The sequence below is a fragment of the Cricetulus griseus genome (genome assembly GCF_003668045.3).
Source record: "Cricetulus griseus strain 17A/GY chromosome 1 unlocalized genomic scaffold, alternate assembly CriGri-PICRH-1.0 chr1_1, whole genome shotgun sequence".
Taxonomy (NCBI): Eukaryota; Metazoa; Chordata; class Mammalia; order Rodentia; family Cricetidae; genus Cricetulus; species Cricetulus griseus.
In genome coordinates this window covers 225,247,069-225,267,338 of record NW_023276807.1, presented here as the reverse complement: position 1 = coordinate 225,267,338, position 20,270 = coordinate 225,247,069, and the positions used below count along the sequence as shown (strand labels likewise).

General features: G+C 49.5%; 1 protein-coding gene across 10 annotated transcripts; it reads left to right on the top strand.

The window, feature by feature from the left end:
- The first annotated feature begins 1,900 nt into the window (after positions 1-1,900).
- On the top strand, positions 1,901-19,125 carry Dmtn (dematin actin binding protein). 10 transcript variants are annotated; one of them, XM_027390173.2, is made up of 15 exons: positions 1,903-2,326; positions 2,528-2,602; positions 3,133-3,288; positions 4,473-4,517; positions 4,877-4,976; positions 5,534-5,590; positions 5,817-5,969; positions 8,323-8,447; positions 8,931-9,036; positions 16,785-16,849; positions 16,994-17,042; positions 17,193-17,200; positions 17,378-17,443; positions 17,660-17,740; positions 17,854-19,125. In XM_027390173.2, exons 1-15 carry the CDS (start codon positions 2,309-2,311, stop codon positions 17,965-17,967), a joined length of 1,218 nt encoding a protein of 405 aa, XP_027245974.1. In that variant the 5' UTR covers positions 1,903-2,308; the 3' UTR covers positions 17,968-19,125. The 10 variants fall into 10 exon arrangements, with proteins under 10 accessions (XP_027245975.1, XP_027245978.1, XP_027245977.1 ...); XM_027390174.2 differs by lacking the exon at positions 4,473-4,517 and having other exon boundaries at positions 1,901-2,326; XM_027390176.2 differs by lacking the exon at positions 2,528-2,602 and having other exon boundaries at positions 1,902-2,326.
- The last annotated feature ends 1,145 nt before the right edge of the window (positions 19,126-20,270 follow it).

The window sequence follows — 20,270 nt, the reverse complement described above, 5'->3', positions numbered from 1 at the left end:
TTTGTAGAGCAGGCTGGCCTGGAAATCACAGAGATTTGCCTGTCATGTGTTGGGATTACAGGCATGTGTCACCACTACCGGGCTTGGTTAATAGCCCTTAAGTGTGTACCAGAATGCATTTTGCTCATCAGACACCTGGTTTAAGCATTTCAAAATCAGCGCCAAGAAGTCTGGAAGAGTATGATACTCTAGAATGAGAGAATCCTGTCACCATAAACACCAGATTGCCCCCTATGAGCCTGATGGACATACCCTGTTCTAGAATTCTTTTTTGTTTGATTTGCGTTTCAAGACAGGGTTTCTCTGTGTAGCCCTGGCTGTCCTGGAACTCATTTGGTTGAGCAAGCTGACCTCACACTCAGATATCTGCCTCTCTCTGCATCTTGAGTGCTGGGATTAAAGGCATAGGCGACCACATCAGCCTCTGGTTCTAGAATTCTAAAAAAACTTGCACGACACATCACTGGGCAGGCATCCTGGATCAGGCCATCATGCCAAAGGCACTTAACTTCAGCTACATCAACATCTCCTTAACCTCCCAAGCCTTGGTTTTCTAGTCTGTGAAATGGATCTACCCTGCAGGGCTGCTGTAAGATGAATTACAATAATCTTTGCATAGTGTTTACCTGTATCTAGTATATGGTACCCGGCACAGCTACTTGAGAGTGGAAGCAGGAAAAGGTCACAAGCTAAAAGGCCTTCCTGGATTATAGAGTAGTTCAAAACTAGCCTGAGTAACTGATTGAGGCCCTGTCTCAAAACCAATAATGAAACAAAGAAGGCAAAGTCTGTGGCTCTGTAGGAGACTGAACAAATCCAGTCTCTGGCATCTCACACATGTTTAGAGTATCTAGCACATCACGTGAGTGTGTTCAGCAGCTACAGCTCTGGTATTGAAACTGCCCTCTGGAAGGCGGCTCAGTGATTAAGAGCATTGGCCGCTCTTGAAGGGTTTCCATGTTTGATTCCTAACACTCGGTCATCTATCTGTAAATCCAGTCCCAGGGGATCTGATGCCCTCTCCTGGCCTCCTTGGACATGTATACAAACATACAGGCTGGCAATACACCCATACACATAAAAATAAATGAATGACTACTATGGATTCCCAGAGAAGTCTATGCCAAGAAACTACTACCACCCCTCACTTGGTTGTTGTTTTAGACAGGGTCCCACACTATAATCCAAGCTGATTGGAATCTCACTATATAACTTAGGCTGACCTGTAATTGAAAGAAATTCTCTTGCCTCAGCCCCCCAAGTGCTAGGATGTAAGCATATGCAGAGTGCAAATGACTTACCCAAGACCACACAATATCCAATCAGTAGTTACTTCTTAAGCCTAGGCCTCCCAGCTTGAAAGGCCTGCTTGAAAATACCACAGTATCCTCTTCCCTTCCCTTCTGTACACAGCTCTTCTCACTCTGTGGCTTCCAGGGCCAGTGTTGGGAGAGGGGGAAAGGAAGATAGCTGAGGGAGTGACCAAGGAGGAGAGCACATGGCCTATAGTCACCACCTTGTACACAGACTGACCTAAGTTCCTAGGGTGTGAAATCCAACTAGGTAGGTACTCATGGAACAATGTGGCAGCCCCTGGGAATGTTCTGGGCACTTGGGGGCAGCAAACATGTGGTTTATACCCCAGAGGTATCTTACACAGTGTCTGTAATGGGCACTGCTTGACTGAAGGGAGTAGAGAAAAATCGAAGTGGGCCAGCTTCTGAGGCTTCACCACTCTACCCAACCCCCGTGGGTTTTCTCTCTCGGGTCTCTGGGTCCCTATGCTTCCAGTCTTAACTAATGTCTCTTGCTAACCTTCTGGGGAAAATGAAGAGGTGGCTGAGCAAACTGCAGGGAGTGGCACCGTTGGCTGGAGTAGGAGGGGCCAGCACGGCCTGGGAGCGGGCCCAGGCAAGAACAGGGCAGGGCAGGGGTGACAGGCTTGGGGATAGAGAAGTCTGTCCACTCTGGGATGCCAGCTGACCCCTGCCGTCATTTCCTCTGGAGCCAGAGAACAATGGCTTAAAAAACAAGTGCAGCCGATCCCGTAGCCGCTGTCTGGCCACACGTACACACAACTCTCTGGTGCTGAGCCCAGCTCTAGGGAATCTGGCAGCCTAACGCCCTCACGGCCCGCGCCTCACTGTCCTTCCAGCCACCCCGCGGTCAGCAACCTGGAGAGACCCAAGGGATGAGTACATCACAGTGCGCTGCGACGCCCTCACTGCAGGAGCCAGGCCGAGCCTGACGTCCGTCCTCTCCGCGTGCGCACCGGCCTCCGAGGGAGTGGCCGGCCAGTGGCTGCCGCATGGAACGTCTGCAGAAGGTGAGCGAGCTGCACCCCTACCCGGGTGGGGACCGCTGCCCTCCCGGGCCCGCTCAGGAGTCGCCGGCGCCACCTGGTGGCCACCTCCGCACAGCACACCGGGTCCCACCCCACCCCCATCTTGAGGTTTAGGGCAAAACCCACGCCTACACCCTCGCACCCACGCACATGCCCACTCCGCCACCTTCTCGCTCTCTCCAGCAACCTCTTACCTCCCCGGGGAGCGTCAGCTCCTCCAGAGACTCCAGTGTGCCGGGCTCTCCCTCCAGCATCGTGGTGAGTACTTCCGTTGGCCACCTGCACCTCAGCTGGGAGGAGGGAGGGGCGGGACCCTCTTAACCCCTGTTTCCCCCTGACACCCCCACTCCCACACGGAGGGAAGTCCTGTGAACTCTTGCAGGTGGAAAGACCCCAGAGATGTCCGCGGAAGCTTCCTACTGCCCTGGAAAGGGCTGGTCTAGTTGCAAAGAGCCTCAGAGGCAAAGAGCTCTTTTTAAAGGGATGGTCTAGAGCGGATTATGGTGAGGCAAGCCTATAGTCCCAGGATTTGGGAAGTGGAAGCAGGAGGATAAGGAAGTTCAAGGACTCCAGTAGCATCAGAGAGGGCTTGAGGAAAGCCTTGACTAGATGAGATGCTGTCTCAAAATTAAGTGCTCATCCTAGATTTTTAAAAGCAACATAATGGAGTTGTTAACCCGTAAGAATTGACATCGAAAATGTTTTCTTGATGACCAAGTCCAGCCCTAGTATCCGTCCTTAGGTGATACTATAGGAAACTATGTTGCATTTGGACCATTTCCCTTCAGGCCAAGATGGACAACCAGGTGCTGGGCTACAAAGACCTGGCTGCCATCCCTAAGGACAAGGCCATCCTGGACATTGAGCGACCTGACCTCATGATCTACGAGCCCCACTTTACCTATTCCCTCCTGGAACACGTGGAACTTCCCAGAAGCCGGGAGGTAAGAAGGGGTCATTTGTGAAGGCCTGAGGGGAGCCAGGTAAGTGATGAGTTGGGTCTCCCTCGGCAGTCCTCGGAGGCAGAAACAGGCTATGCACAGGAATGAGCCCATGTTTTGGGTCAAGTGAGCACCAGGCTCAAGACTGGGAACAGCCAGCGGGAGCAGCCGTAGCTGAACAGTGGAAACATGGAGAGAAGTCTTGTAGAGAAAGAGTAGAAGATGGTAGAAAGAACAAAACACTTAGCAGGAGCTGCAGAAATTCTAGCTGAGGGAGTGGTGTGACATTGTAGTTTCATTTTACCCTTCTGTCACATAGGAATCGATAGCTCTTCCTGTGCACCCCAGAAGGCAGTGAGTGCATGGGGCAGTCCTTGGCTAGGTACATTGTTACTTGTATTCAAAAAAGGGGTCTGTGGTCATGGTGGCACACAACTTTAATCCCAGCAATCAGGAGGCAGGGGCAGGCAGATCTCTAAGAGATGGAAGCCAGCCTGGTCTTTGTAGTGCAGTCTAGGACAGCCGAAAGACTACATCATGAGACCCTGTCTCAAAACAAAACAAAACCGAGGGGGGTCATGAGCTGGTGAAGTGCCTCAGTAGGTCAGAGCACACTTGCATGCATGCAAACCTGATGATGTAAGTGGTCCCCAGAACCAATGGTAGAGGGAAAGGCCTGACTCCTCAAAGTTGTTCTCTGACCTTCACACACGTGCTGTGGCATGTATGTGCCCACACTCACACAAAGTCATGGTTAAAACAGTAAGATTTGAATTTTAGGAAAAGAAAGAGGTCATATTGGTGTGGACAAGCTGTCAGAGTGGAAAACTTAAGTACCATGGAGCCAAGGAGAAATGATTCCATCATGGCTGCTTGTTGGTTGGGTTTCATCAGTCTTTGCCTGCCAGGCTCTGAAGTCAGGGTCATATTTACTTCTTGGCTGACCCTCAGGGCATGAAGTATGCTGCTCCCAGATCTGAGCTTTATATGAAAAGACTTGGGGCTGGGAGAACACTGGGCAGAGGAAGGATGAAGGCCAGGTCAGAGATTGACAAGGACTCATTCGGGAGGGGAGAGAGTTGGCTAGAAGAGTAGGTGGAAGTTGGGTAAGTGGGGGTGAAAAGGCCCCTCTGAGGTTCTAGGGTCTCGTCCTACCTGTGACTCTGATAAATCCTCTCCATTCACAGTGCTCACTGTCACCCAAATCCACATCCCCCCCACCATCCCCAGAGGTAAGTCAGCTCTAGTCCTGCTCTGCTGGGGCCCCCAGCTCCCCTCCCCCAACGTGTCCAGTCTCAGCTCAGCAAAGTCCAGGGGATGATAGAATCAGCAAATCCTGGCTGATTGCTCGCTGGCCAGCTCATCTGTCAGCCAGACCCAGGGCCTCATTTAACCCTTTCTCTCTGGGTAGGCACCCTGAGCAGGTGTATGGAGCCCTTGAATGTTCTTCCTCTGCCATGACATTGCCCTGGGGTTGGGGTGTGGGCTGTTGGTGTGGGAGAACATGAAAGGTGACCCGAGGTAAAGCCACGAACTTGGGAGCGGGAAGGGGTATGGTCACAGGATCTAGAAACTGCATGCTTCTCCATAGGTGTGGTCCGAGAGCCGGACACTTGGAATCATCTCTCAAACTTCAACACCAAGGATCACAGGGACCCCTAGGACCAGCCTGCCCCATTTCCACCACCCTGGTAGGTTTTATTGTCAGCCTAGCTATGTTCTTTCCCTGGGAGTTCAATTTTCCTTCAGGACCCCATACCCCTTCCTCTCAGTCCCTACTCTTTGGGTTTAGACCTAGCCAGACCCTATGGTACCAGGATGCTAGGCAGAACTAGGAGTGATAGTTATTTCTTTCTTTCTTTTTCTTTTTCTTTTTCTTTTCTTTTCTTTCTTTCTTTCTTTTTTTTTTTTGTTGTTGTTGTTGTTTTCGAGACAGGGTTTCTCTGTGTAGCTTTGGAGCCTATCCTGGCACTCACTCTGGAGACCAGGCTGGCCTCGAACTCACAGAGATCCACCTGCCTCTGCCTCCCGAGTGCTGGGATTAAAGGCGTGTGCCACCAATGCCCAGCGCGATAATTGTTTTGTTGTGTCTTCCCTCTCACACACCCAGAAAAGGACAGAAAGTCTTATGCCATGGGGCATGATGTCTTGCTCATGGCCCCATTCTTTTTGTCTCCATTCTGCTCCTGGACCCACCATCCTCTGTCATCACGTTCCCCTTCTCATCTGTTCCTGTTCCTTCTCTCAGAGACTACCCGCCCAGATTCCAACATCTACAAGAAGCCACCCATCTACAAGCAAAGAGGTGAGGATTCCTGCTGGGTGCTTCTCCTGCTTCACCCTGGTAGGGTGGTGCTGGCCATGTGTTGAGAGCTGGGAAGGGATGGGGGCAGGCCTGCAAGGCCCTGTGCTCTCTGCTATGCATTACTGTTACACCTGAGAGGTGAGGGAGCTGGCCTGAGGGGGGCCAAGTTGGCTGGCTGCATGGTTAGCAGGTGGGGTGTGTCGACTGACTCTGGATCCATCTGCAGAATCCATGGGAGGCAGCCCTCAGAGCAAGCACCTCATCGAGGACCTCATCATCGAGTCATCCAAGTTCCCTGCGGCACAGCCCCCTGACCCCAACCAGCCAGCCAAGATAGAGACTGACTACTGGCCATGTCCCCCGTCGCTGGCCGTTGTGGGTAGGAAAAACTGGGGAGAGGAGAGGAAAGAGGTTGGGATCCCTGTTCACTACTCCATTCTGGTCCCATGAACCCAGTCCCAGCCCACCAGGCGCCTGCCTTATTACTTCGCAGCCTTTGCTCTTTCCTCAGTCCATGGTTCACTGCTTATCTTTCCCCTGCACCTCTGTGTTGCTGTGCAGGGCCTGCCAGCTAATAATTTCTTCCCTTCTTGTCCGTTATTTTGTTTTTGTTTTTTTGTTTGGTTTTGGTTTTTCGAGACAGGGTTTCTCTGTGTAGCTTTGGAGCCTATCCAAGCACTCGCTCTGGAGACCAGGCTGGCCTCGAACTAACAGAGATCCTCCTGCCTCTGCCTCTGAGTGCTGGGATTAAAGGTGTGCGCCACCAATGCCCGGCTCATTACTTTGATTTTTAAAAGATTTGTTTATTTATTATGTTCAGTGTTCTGCCTGCATGTCAGCCTGCAGGCTAGAAGAGGGCACCAGACTACATTACAGATGGTTGTGAGCCACCATGTGGTTGCTGGGTATTGAACTCAGGTCCTCTGGAAGAGCATCCAGTGCTCTTCACCGCTGAGCCATCTCTCTAGCCCTCATTATTATTTTTTGAGCTTTTATTTTATTTGAACTGTGTGTGTAGGAAGGGGTAATGTGCACGAGACTGCAGTACCGGGGAGGCCTGAGGCAAAGGATGGCTCTACAGCCGAAGTTACAGGAAGTTGTGAGCCACCATGTATGTGTCACGAATGGAACTCAGGACCTCTGGAAGAACAGTGCACGGCCTTAACCACTGAGCCATCTTTCCAGCTCCTGTTCATTTTTCAGCCACTTAACAGACATTTCTCAAGCTTCTGCTATAGCACAGACCCTGTGATAGGAGGTTTCAAAATGAGAAAACTAAATGAGGGGGCTGGAGAGATGGCTCAGCAGTTAAGAGCACTGACCGCTCTTCCAAAGGTCTCTGATTCAGTTCCCAGCACCCACATGGCAGCTCACAACTGTCTGTAACTCCAAGACCTGACACCCTCACACAGACATACATACAGACAAAACACCAATGCAAATAAAATAAAAATAAATAATTTTTTAAAAAGAGAAAACTAAATGAGAGGTCTTAGTCTCCAGATAATTTAAATATGTTTCTTTTCTAGTTTGTTAACTTTTATTGTCATGTTATTGATATTATTAGTATTGTTATTTTTGTCCTGGGTCTCCTAAACACATATCTACCACTAACTTACCTGCACTCTCACCTCCAGACTTCAGTTTTTTAAATCTTTTAAAAACAGATTTATTTCTAATTAATGTGTATGAGTGTTTTCCTGCATGTATGTATTGTGTATATATGTGTACCTGTGTACATATGTACCTGGTGCTCAGGGAAGCTAAAGAGGATGCCAGCTCTCCTGGAACTAGAGTTAGAGACTGTGTGGGTCCTGGGAACTGAACCCAGGTCCTCTGCAAGAGCAACCAATACTCTTAAATGATGAGCCATCTCTCCACCCACTATATACTGTATTTTTTGTTTGCTTTTAAAAGGATTTGTAATGCTAAGCATGGTGGTACATAACTATACCCCAGTTACCTGGAAGCCTGAGGCAGAAAGGTAACCCAAGCCCAGAAGGTCAAGGCCAGTATGGGCAACATTGCAAGACCCTGTCTCAAAAAATTTTTAATGGTTTTTGAGACAGGGTTTGTGTGTGTGTGTGTGTGTGTGTGTGTGTGTGTGTGTGTGTGTGTAGCCCAGGCTCTGAGGACCAAGACCTTCCTTCATTTTTTTCTCTTTTTAAAACCTCCCATTACAGGGCCTGAGCTATAGCAGAAGTTTGAGAAATGTCTGTTAAGTGACTATTTAATAATAAACAGGAGGAGCTGGAGAGATAGCTGAGTGGTTAAGGCCGTGCACTGTTCTTATTTTTTAATTAAGTAAAAATAAAAAAGAATTTAACCACGTGGTAGTGACACACTCCTTTAATCCCAGCACTTGGGAGGCAGAGCCAGGTAGATCTCTGAGTTTGAGGCTACAAATCAAATTCCAGGACAGCCAGAGCTACACAGAGAGAGATCCCATCTCTAGAACCAAAAAAAAAAAAAAAAAAAAAAAAAATTGTAGTGTTCTTTTTTCAGACAGGGTTTCTCTGTGGCTTTGGAGGCTGTCCTGGAACTAGCTCTTGTAGACCATACTGGTCTCGAACTCACAGATTTGCCTGCCTGTGTCTCCCGAGTGCAGGGATTAAAGTAGTGTGCCACCACCGCCGGGCTGTAGTGTTCTTTTTAAGGTTCAGCCCTGTTCCACAAGCTGGAGAAGTGAGTGGCTGTGTGGCCACACTGATTTTTGGACATGTGTCTTCTAGAGACAGAATGGAGGAAACGGAAGGCATCCCGAAAGGGGGCAGAGGAAGAGGAGGAAGAGGAAGATGACGACTCTGAAGAGGAGATTAAAGCCATCAGGGAGCGGCAGAAAGAGGAGCTCAGTAAGGTAGCATCTTGCCCCCACCTCCACCATATCATCTAGGTGACAGATGTTCTGGCCCCACAGAAGCATCTGCGTTTGGACAGGTGGGAAGTGCCTGCCCCTCCCAGGATCCCTAAACCTGGGCTTTAGGCGGCTTTTGGAGAGGTGCCACTGGACATGCAGAGCACAGGAACCAGAGGGTGCACCAGCACCAGGTTCCAGCAGGCTGATCTAGGGGAGAAGAGAGAATTAGGACTCATGGAGAGGCCATTGGTTGTGCTCTTGCCATGGTGACCTGGGATAGAGAAGCCGCTGTGGATGGGTACCACTGAGCATCCCCGACAAACCTAATGTGGTTTGTCCAATAAGACCAAAGGGCTCCAGGTGTGGACTAGCCACCTTGAAAAACATTGCTAGTGCTCTTGGATTGTACCCCAACTTTGCTCTCTTCAGAGGTGGGCAAGCTGGTGCCTCTGGTTTGGTGCCATTCTCCTCCCTCCCAAACAGGTTACTTCCAACCTGGGAAAGATGATTTTGAAAGAAGAGATGGAAAAGTCCTTGCCCATTAGGAGGAAAACACGCTCTCTGCCGGACCGGACACCCTTCCATACCTGTGAGTGTTGTGGAGTGGGCTTGGGATCACCTGGCCAGAGGTGGGGGTGGGGTGGAGGGATGGGTGCTCATGTGCGCCCCATAGGGCAAGCATATGAACAGGTAGAGAACAGTAGTACAAGCAGGATGAGAGCTCTGGCTTCATTCAGTAAACACCTTTGTAGGTCAGGACATTCTAAGCATGTCATGGGGGGGAAATACAGCTATTTCCTCCAGCGAGGTGGAGCAGAAGCAACTGTGTCACTGGGTGTAGCTTGAGTATAGGAGACCTCAAAGCCCACCCCCACAGTGACACACTTCCTCCAACAAGGCCACACCTACTCCAATAAAGCCACACCTCTTAATAGAGCCACTCCCTGTGGAAGCCATTTTCTTTCAAACCACCACACCTACCAAGGCTCCAGATTAAGTCCAAGGCTAGCCTGGACAGTTTAGTAGGCCCTTAGTAGAGTATTTTAGTGGTGCACACCTTTAATCCCAGGACTCAGACCCAAAGACAATCGGATCTCTGTGAGTTTGAAGCCACCATGATCTAGATTTTGAGTTCCAAGCCAGCCAGCACAACATAGTGAGACCCTGTGAAAATTTTATTTACTTTATATGTATGGGTGTTTTGTCTACGTGTATGTCTGTGCACTGCATTCATGCCTGGTGTCCACAGAGGTCAGAATTGGGTATTAGACTCCCCTAGGACTGGATGATTGTGCAGGGCTATGTGGGTGCAGGGAACCAACTGGAGACCTTCTAGAAGAGCAGCCACTGTTCTTAATCACAGAGCCATCTCTCTAGTCCTAACTTCCTACCTTTTAAAAATGTTTTATGGCCGGGCATTGGTGGCGCACGCCTTTAATCCCAGCACTTGGGAGGCAGAGGCAGGCGGATCTCTGTGAGTTCGAGGCCAGCCTGGTCTCCAGGGTGAGTGCCAAGATAGCCTCCAAAGCCACACAGAGAAACCCTGTCTCGAAAAACAAAAAAACAAAAAAAAATTTATGGAGCTGGAGAGATGGCTCATTGGTTAAGAACACTGGTTGCTCTTCCAAAGGACCCACATGGCAGCTCACAACTGTCTGTCACTCTAGTCCCAGAGGATCTGACACCCTCAACAGACATACATGCAGATAAAACACCAATGCATGCAGGGCATTGGTGGTGCTGGCAGATCTCTGTGAGTTGTAGACCAGCCTGGTCTACAAGAGCTAGTTCCAGGATATCCTCCAAAGCCACAGAGAAACCCTGTCTCGAAAAAACAAAACAAAACAAAAAACCAACCAACCAACCAAAAAAACAAACAAACAAAAAACCCCCACCAGTGCACACAAAATAAAAATAAATTTAAAAATTAAAAATAGTGTAGGGCCTATGCAAGCCAGAGGCATTGGTCCCTTGGAGCTGGAGTTACAGGCTGTCATTGTTAGACCCCCAGAAAACTCAGGTATCTGGGGTCTCAGGCCACGACCGAGGTCACCCCAATCACCAGGCAGATTCGAGAGCTTGCTGCAAACTGCATGAGGCTTTATTGTTTTTTAACGAGCTAACCCCATGTTAGCTCGGGTCTTTCACCCACCCGCCATGGTGGATGGCTAGCCAAGACAGCTCCTAGGGACTGCATAGAGATCTTGTAGGGCAGCGTAAGGGGAGTGTCTAGGGGTACGCACAGGCTCAGGATTGGTGTGTCTCCAGGCTTGGAGGGCTTGCCCTGTGTTGATTGGCCAACTGGTTGTTATCATAGGCCCTCCCAGGGTGGTTGCTATGCTCCATGCGCGTCATTGCTGTGCACTTGTCTGTAAAGCACACCCAGTGCCGTAAAGCATAGCGCCACCAGCTAATTTCTGATTGGTTCCTTGCCACGAGGTAGGGATCTGACTTTCTAGTGACTAGGACAAGGTCAAACAAGCATGTGTTCAGCTGTTATGGCTGCTGAGAGGGGCAGGCATCTGACCTTAGTGACTAAGACAAGGTCAGACAAGCTGTTATGGCTGCCGAAATGGGGAACCGGTCCCTTCATCGTGAACCACTGTATGTGGGTGCTAAGAACCAAATTGAAGTCTTCTGCAAGAGCAATATGCTTTTTTTTTTTTTTTTTTTTTTTTTTTTTTTTTTTTTAAGACAGGGTCTCTTTGTGAATCCTTGGATGTCCTGGGACTCACTCTATAGACCAGGCTGGCCTCAAACTCAGAGCGATCCCCTGCCTCTGCCTCCTGAGTGCTGGGATTAATGGCATAAGCTACCACCACCCAGTGCAGTATGTGCTCTTAACCATTGAGCTGTCTCTCCATCCTTCCTTTAAAACATCTGTTTAGTTATTTACATTGTGCGTGTATGTGTTGGGGGCAGACATCAAAGAACAACTTTGTGCAGTCAGTTCTTTTTATACTTCTGTGTGGACTCAAGGGATAGAATTGACGTTGTCAAGGTTGCGAGGCATTTATTTGGCTTTACTCCTTGAGCCATCTCACTAGCCCTGCTCCTACCTTCTTAACATCTCATGTTTTGAAGCCCTAGCAATATGCTCAAACCACATCTTTTTTGGTTCAGAGAAGAGGGAATAGATCTGAGAAATACACAGATCAAATCCACTGAAGCCAAAACCTATGACTGGAGGGTCTGCGGCTAACATGTGTAGGAAATGGGAAGAAAAAGTAAGATTATCCATGGAGAAATGAAAGTCAGGTGCCAGGCCTGCAGAACTCGAATGCCCTAGATAGCATGCTCAGAATGACCAATGTGTTCTAAGCGAGACCCTGCTTTAAAAAAAAGAAAGATCTGGTGAGGGATGGTGAAGAGGAGCAAAGATCTCCTCTACTGAAGAAAGGACCGAGGCTGCTGAGCCAGAGGCTGGCGAGACTCACTCACTCACTTGTTGGGAAATATTGCAAGATCTTACTTTTGTGATGCTGATCCATAGCTGTGGGTGTAGGAGAGGAGATGTGGGCTGATCCAGTGCTACTGTTTGGTAAGGAAGATAGTGAGGGGCTGCGGTGAGGGGCTGCAGGGCGTGGCTCTTTGGAGGGGTAGAGAAGATGGGGAACAAAGAGACACACTAGGATTAGGCATTTCCTTACTCATTTGCTTTGGGTTTTTGTTTTTGTTTGATTTTTGTTTTTGTTTAGTTGATTTTTTGTTTTTCACTACAGGGTTTCTCTGTGTAACAGCCCTGGCTGTCTGAAACTTACTCTGTAGACCAGGCTGGCCTAGAATTCACAGTGGTCCCCCTTTGCCTCCCAAGTGCTAGGAATAAGATGTCCAGCACCACCGCCCAGCTGCTTTGGGTTTTTTGTTGTTGTTGATGGTGGTTTTGTGCGGTTTTTCAGTTTCTTAGAGGAAATTTTAGGTAACTGAGAGGTTAGGACTCCTTTGGCAAACTTCTGTCTCCAAAAATATATTACAATTCATACAGTAGCAAAATTAGTTATGAAGTAGCAATGGAAATAATCTCATGGTTGGGGTCACAACACACGAGGAACTGTATTAAAGGGTTGCAGCATAAGGAAGGGTGAGAATCACGGATAAATCTGTAGTTGAGGCCTGGTGAGTGAGATTGATGGGAGACTATACCAAGGGGTAGATTCAGTCGTCTCAGTGTTCTAGATTCTTCTTCTTCTTCTTCTTCTTCTTCTTCTTCTTCTTCTTCTTCTTCTTCTTCTTCTTCTTCTTCTTCTTCTTCTTCTTCTTCTTTTTTGGTTTTTCGACACAGGTTTTCTCTGTGTAGCTTTGGAGCCTGTCCTGGCACTCACTCTGGAGACCAGGCTGGCCTCGAACTCACAGAGATCCGCCTGCCTCTGCCTCCCGAGTGCTGGGATTAAAGGTGTGCACCACCAATGCCCTGACGATTCTTCTTCTTTTTAAAAAAAACTTATTTATGTATGTATCTTTTAATTATGAGTTCTCTGTCCTCAAGTATGCATGCATGACAGAAGAGGGCATCAGATACCATGTGGGTGCTGGGAATTGAACTCAGGACCTGGAAGAGCAACCAGTGCTCTTAACCACTGAACCATCTCTCCAGCTTTTTGAGTTCAAGAAGAATCCCCAGATTCTTCTATTCAGTCCCCCCCCCAAATGAGTGCTGTGACTTCCATTTTGACTTTGTAAAGTTAAATAATCAAGTGCCTCCCTCAGCATCACCTTGGCACAAGTCCCTGGCTATATGCATCATGTGGTCATGTAGGTTCTTGACAGATGTAGTCAGGCTTAGCCGCTCAGAGTCACAAATAGGCATTGCCTTGGGACTGTCACTTTCAAACACAAATATTCTTAGTTAAAGTTTCTGTTACTGTGATAAAACACCATGATCAAAAGCAACTTGACAAAGAAAGGGTTTTTTGTTTTGTTTTTAATTATGTGCCTTGGTGTTTTGCCCTGGGTTTTGGGTCCCCTGAGACTGGAGTTACAGGCAGTTGTTAGTTGCCATGTGGGTGCTGGGAATTGAACCTGGGTTCATCTGGAAGAGCATTTAGTGCTCTAAACCCACTGAGCCATCTTTTCATCCCCAGGTCTGTTTTATTTTACAGCTTGTAGTCCATCATCCCGGAAGACAGGGCAGAACTCAGGCAGGGCAGGAACCTGGAGTGAGGGGCTGATGCAGAGGCCATGGAGGGGAGCTGCTTACTGCCTGCTCTTCATAGCTTGCTTGGTTTATGTTCTTCTTCTTATTTATTTATTTATTTAGGTTTTTCGAGATAGGGTTTCTCTGTGGCTTTGGACGCTGTCCTGGAGCTAGCTCTTATAGACAAGGCTGGTCTCGAACTCACAGAGATCTGCCTGCCTTTGCCGAGTGCTGGAATTAAAGGCATGTGCCACCACCACCTGGCTGGTCTGTGTTCTTATACTATCCAGGACCACCTGCCCACGGGTAGCACCATCCACAGTGGGCTGGGCTCTCCACATCAATCATCAATCAAGAAAATGCCCTACAGGCTTACCCACAGGCCAATCTGGTGGGGGCATTTTCCCAGTTGAGAGTCTAGATAGTGTCAAGTTGACATAAAAACAACCAGCAGGCCGGGCGTTGGTGGCGCATGCCTTTAATCCCAGCACTCGGGAGGCAGAGGCAGGCGGATCGCTGTGAGTTCGAGGCCAGCCTGGTCTCCAGAGCGAGTGCCAGGATAGGCTCCAAAAAGCTACACAGAGAAACTCTGTCTCGAAAAAAACAAAACAAACAAACAAACAAACAAACAAAAACCCAGCAGGCAGAAAGTGATTTGGAGTGAGAAAGTTTTATATGTACTTGATATATTGGAATTCTGTCAATCAAAATATAAATGCTTATTGTAAGAATATGACATACTTCAGCAGTGAATGATAACTGTGAGAACCAGTGGCTTTCTTTTTGCTTCCCCCCACACACCCCTTTACTGGGTTCTGGGAATCCAAACTCAGGTCCTCATGATTTACAGCAAGCAGTTAACCCTGAGCCCCCTCCCAGCCTTGAGAGCTCAGCTCTCTCTGATGGTTTTCTCTTCAGGCTTATTATCCCGTCTCCAAAATACTTAGGACTTGAAGGGTTTCAGACTTAAAGAGAGTTTTGTTTTATTTCCTGGATTTTAGAATAGTTGAATAAACTTTGCCAAATTGGAGATCTCTAATCCAAAAATCTGAAACAAACACTTCCAAATCCAAAACTGAGAATCATATCAACAAGACTAAAGATGTTTGGAATCCAGAGCAGACTGGATTTCAGATTTTGAACTTTCAGTTTAGAGATGCTAAACTTATTCCAAAGTAACTGGTAGGTCCTCTAAACCTATTTTGTTCTCACCCCCTAAACTCTCAATAGACTTTAGAGGATGGATGCTTGCGGTGTTGAACGTACCTAGCCTGGACATTTAACAAAAATCCCTGTCAATGCAACTGCGGTAGAATGGTAACTATTTTCAAGGAGCTTTGAGGCTAGTTTCTATCCAGGCAGTGGTGGTGCACACCTTTAATCCCAGGACTTGGGAGACAGAGGCAGGTGGGTCTTTTTGAGTTCAAGGCCAGCCTGGTATACAGAACAAGTTCCTGGACAGTCTACACAGAGAAACCCTGTCTCAGAAGAACATCAAACAAACAAAATCCCCAAAAGAATGGTAGTTTCTAGATATGGTGATACACACCTGCCATCCCAGCACTTGGGAGGCTAGGCAGGTAGATTTGTTTTGTTTTTGTTTCTCAAATGCCTGGCTGTCCTGGCACTTGTGAAAGACCCCCGAAGAGGTACTTTCGTAGAGGGAGACCCACACCCAGGAATCAGCGAGGCCACGAACTTGGATGCAAAAACAAGAGGCTTTATTGGAGACGCGGGTACCCGGGGCGACTTAGCTTCTGTGTGGCTAAGCGCCCCGAGCCAAGGGAAAGGGGTCCTTATATAGGGAAAAAGGCGCAAGCTAGGAGCAGGGATTCTATTGGATAATTCTAATGAGGCATTATACAGAGCTATTCCCATTGGTCAATGTATATGAGGCGCTATACAGGGTTATTCAAATGAGGCAAAGTACAGAGTTATTCAAATGAGGTGAAACACAGAGTCTTTCAAATGAGGCGAAATACAGAATCATTTCCATTGGATGGTTCAAATGAGACACAGAGCCATTCCAGATCAGCATATTCTCAAGGTCTGGTGTCTGGTGTCTGGTACAGCAGACTCAATTCCCCCCCCCTTCCTGATGGCTGACCTTGGGGGCGGAGACCTTGGGACGGAGTGTTTCTCTTCGGGCGGGGGCTCAGGGGCAGGGCTCCAGGCCGGCTCACTCGGTGTTTGTTCTCGTGCCGACCCACCTGGTGCTCGCCCTCGTGCCGGCCCACCCGGTGCTCGTTCTCGGGCTGGCCCACCTGGTGCTCATTCTCGGGCCGGCCCACCTGGTGCTCATTCTCGGGCCGGCCCACCCGGTGCTTGTTCTCGGGCCGGGCGTGCGGCGGGTGGCGGGGAAAGGCCGCCGGGGGTGGGGATCGGGGAAGCCGCCAACAGGAGGAAGAGGAGACAAACTTGAGAAAGAAAGGGCTAAGGGACAGGGGTCTTTCACTTGCTCTGTAGACCAGGCTAGCCTCAAACTCACAGAGATCCACCTGCTTCTGCCTCCCGAGTGCTGGGATTAAAGGTATGCATCACCACTGTTGAGCATGTGTAGTTTAATCACACAATTGTGCAGGTATGGAGGCCAGAAGAGAACACTGGGTGTCCTGCACTATTTCTCTCTGACTCACTCACTTGAACTAGGAGCTAGACTGGCACTAATTCCTGTCTCCACTCCACACAGTGCTGGGGTTACAAGTACGAACAGCCATGCTCTGATTTTTATGTGTGTGCTGGGATCCAGACTCAGGTCCTCATACTTGCAGAACAAGCTTTCCTACCCACTCAGCCCGCTCTGTAGCCTCAAATGGGAACTATCTTGACTGCATTCATTGCTGAGGTGATAATTGTGAACTGTAATGTCAAATGTCCAGAATCTTGCTGCTGTTAATACAGCTGTTACACCTGGGTGACTTCACATAGAGCCTGCATTTATTTGTAGATCTAGAGCTTACTTCGTGGCAGCACCTAGCATTTCACATGGAGCCTCAGCTTTGCCTGGGATTCACACTAGGCCTTTGGGCTCACTTCTACTTAGAGAGGAGGGAAGATGTCGATTCGGCAAAAGCCACAGCACACTCACTAGAAGTCTATGGAAGCCTACTGGGTTCTGGCCAGGGAAGGCCACAGAGGCAGCCCTCTCAGGAAGGACTATCTCAATCAAGGGACTGAACCCGGGCCCTCTTGCTCTCTTTCAGCCTTGCATTCGGGAACATCAAAGTCCTCCTCTCTTCCTTCCTATGGCAGGACCGCCCTGAGCCGGGTAAGGCCTTACGACCGACCAAGCAGGGGCTGCATGGGAGAGGTGTGTGTACAGGGGGCTTCTGAGTGGACAAGCACTCAGAGGCCCCAGGTAGCCTTGAGGGCTGTCCTCAGCTCTCTCTGATGTCTTTGTATCATCTCCTAGCTACAGTCCACAGAATTCAGCCCATCGGGAAGTGAGGCTGGGAGCCCAGGTGAGCAGTGGGGCCACATGTTACTGGGAGGGGTCTCCACAGACTTCACAGGCAGCCTATGTCCAGTGTGGGTTGTGGTTGGTTTGTTTAAGATCAGGTGAGGGCACAGCTTCTGGAGCTGTCTCTAAACCATGGCTCTTGTCTCCTTAGGCCTGCAGGTGAGTGCCCCCTGGAGGGGAGCAGGAAAAGCCCAGGCAGCCAGGGCCAGGCATGGGCACTGGTGAGGGAGGGGGTGTGGGTCAAGAAGTTGCCTGGTGAAGACTGAAGACGCCTAGGGTAAGGCTGGGAAGGTCCCCCTGACCCACTCTGGCTCACTGCGGCTTTGGTCTCCCCAGAACGGAGAGGGCCAGAGGGGGAGGATGGATCGGGGGAACTCCCTGCCCTGTGTGCTGGAGCAGAAGGTGAGGGCAGGGGACCTGACCACCACCGTGGGGTGGGCTTCAGGGGGGTGCTCCTGGAGATGACAAGGGGGAGGCAGCAGGGACGCTGAGGGAGATGAATGGAAAGATGGCATGAATCCCAGTGGCCTCTGCAGGTTGAAAAGGGGAGCTGGGGAGTCAAGAGGGTTATGAGGACCGGAGACTACAAACCTAAGAGAACCCTCTCTACCTCTCCAGATCTATCCCTATGAAATGCTGGTGGTGACCAACAAGGGGCGAACTAAGCTGCCTCCTGGTGTGGACCGCATGAGGCTTGAGGTATGCAAGAAAGATGTGTGAGGTGGTTGAGGGGCGGCCCAGTGGGGTTGCCTTTGATTTTGATGCTATAGAGGATACCCCTTAGTCACTCAGATGCCCATGTGTCCCCACAGAGGCATTTGTCAGCAGAGGACTTCTCTAGGGTCTTTGCCATGTCTCCTGAGGAGTTTGGCAAGCTAGCCCTGTGGAAGAGGAATGAACTCAAGAAGAAGGCTTCCCTCTTCTGACATCCCTGCCAGCTCACCCTGTCCGTGACAGCACCTTCCCTCTGCTGCTTCAAGGCCCTGAAGCTCCCTCTTCCTCTGCAGGCTGGGAGCAGCAGGAGGCAGGGCAGAAGCATTGGGCTCCATTCCTCAGGGAGAGAGAGAGCGCCAAGATATGCACAGTCCCAGAGACATGAGGCATGGACTTCCTTTCCACACGGGCCAGGGGGCCTTATCTTTTCCCTGGGCTCCACTGCCTAGCCAAACCCAGCCTGGACTCCAGCAGCACACAGTCAATGTTTGCACCCTTTTCCTGTCTGTCTCCCCACACTAAGGTCCCCAGAAGAGGGTGAGGAGAAATGAAGGGGCACTTAGTAGTGAGGTCTGTCAGCTCTCCTGTACAGGGCAGTAGACTTGGCCAGGCAGGGGCAGCTTTGGGACCCTGTACCTATCTACCCAAAGGCTCCAGCCCACTGCACTCCTGACAGCTCCCTGCACCTGGACCTGATGCTTCGCTCACTGGCAGAAGCAGGCTCCACCTGGGGGGCCTCCAGCTGGGAGGTCACCCTCCCACCAGCTTGTCTGTCCTGTACTTTGCAACCCCTAAGCTTCAAGCCTCTTGCTCAAGATCCAGGGCCTATTCAAAGCTGTGGCTAAGAGCAGAGATGCTGTTCACACAATGCCTCACCACCAGCCTCCGGGCCAAACCAGCTAGGATGCATCCTTCTAGCACCTATCTAGGGACCACAGAGCCCAGGCCTCAACCTCCCTTAGATGGAATCGAGAGGCCTAGCTTGGGGCATCTCTGAGAGTCCAGGCTCCCAGGTGCCCTCATTGCCATGCATTCCCTCCTGTGCTCTCTAAAGAATGTAATTTATTGGGGCACCCTCTGCTGCTTTCTTTCCCTGACTCCCTGCCCTACCTAATTGCACTCCCTGTCTCTTCACATATGTGTGTGTATATAATTATATATATATATATATATATTTTGCCCAGGTCTGGGTTTTCTTTTTGCCCAGATCCTGGCACTCCCTGTCCACTGTGTGTGTGATTATGCTGGGAGGGGTAACTGCTTGGAATTAAAAGGTTGCGTTGGGTCCCTAAATCTATTTGTTTCCGTTCCCCACTTTGGAGTCGAATCCATGCCCTTTCACATGCTAAACAAGCATGTACCACAACAGATATGTTTTTGTTTGTTTGTTTTGAGACAGAGTTTCTCTGTGTAACATTGGCTGTCCTGGAACTCTCTGTGGACCATGCTAGCCTGGAACTCAGAGATCCACTTACCTCTGCCTCCTAAGTACTGGGATTAAAGGCATGCACCACCACTGCCTGGCTCATAACGAATATTCTTACCCCTTTAAGAAATTTTTAATTTTGAGACAGGCTCTCATTGAATAGCCCAGGCTGTCATGCACCAACAGGTGTGGTTTATTTAGTGCTGGGGATAAAACCCAGGGCTTCTTGCTTGCTAGGTGTGTACTCTACCAACTGGGCAACATCTCTAATCCACACTTGCTTCTTATAAGCTACCAGCCCTGATCAGCGGGACAGGTGACATCAGGTTGAGAAAGCCATGGGAAAGAGATTTCCCATGAGCTGAGGGGGTGGAGACATGGCACCTACAGTAACTTCCTTTCTCTAGGGCACAAAAGTAAGGGCTAGCCTAGACAGGGTGTATTTGCCACTTCTCCAGGGGCTCTGTTTCATGGTTGGTGGGAACTTGAGAGGGAGCCTTGGAGGACTGCCTCAAAGATACTGCTCTCTCAGGACCCAAGGTGCTTGCGCAACAGAGAAGCTGGACAGAAAACAGGTTAGTATGTGGTAAGCTGACTACCAAGCACCAGGCAGAGGAAAGAGGAGTGGAGAACGAGTGACTGAAGAACTAGAGTGAGGGGCCGGTGGAGCCAGGGAAGGAGGTGGTGACTCCTTTGCCTCTGTGAGGACTCCTTTGCCTCTATGAGGCCTTCCACCTGCAACCACCATGGAGCTGTGTGCCTAAGGGCAGCTGAGTGTGCAGTGTGATTGGAAGATCAAAAAGAAGATGGGGGGCTGGAGAGATGGCTCAGAGGTTAAGAGCACTGACTGCTCTTCCAGAGGTCCCGAGTTCAATTCCCAGCAACCACATGGGGGCTCACAACCATACGTTATGAGATCTGGTGCCCTCTTCTGGAGTGCAGATATACATGGAAGCAGAATGTTGTATACATAATAAATAAAATCTTAAAAAAAAAGAAAGAAAACAAAGAACAACCCCCTCCAAAAATTGTTTTAAAAAAAAAGGAGGAGGAGGAGGAGGAGGAGGAGGAGGAGGAGGGATGTGGGTG

Bases quoted from the DNA above. Each gene is read 5' to 3' on its own strand.
- Dmtn (XM_035452933.1), top strand. From the start codon at position 2,495: ATGCCCACTCCGCCACCTTCTCGCTCTCTCCAGCAACCTCTTACCTCC. The intron at 4,977-5,533 runs GTAGGTTTTATT...TCCTTCTCTCAG, and splicing joins GCCCCATTTCCACCACCCTG to AGACTACCCGCCCAGATTCC. The intron at 8,448-8,930 runs GTAGCATCTTGC...CCTCCCAAACAG, and splicing joins AGAAAGAGGAGCTCAGTAAG to GTTACTTCCAACCTGGGAAA.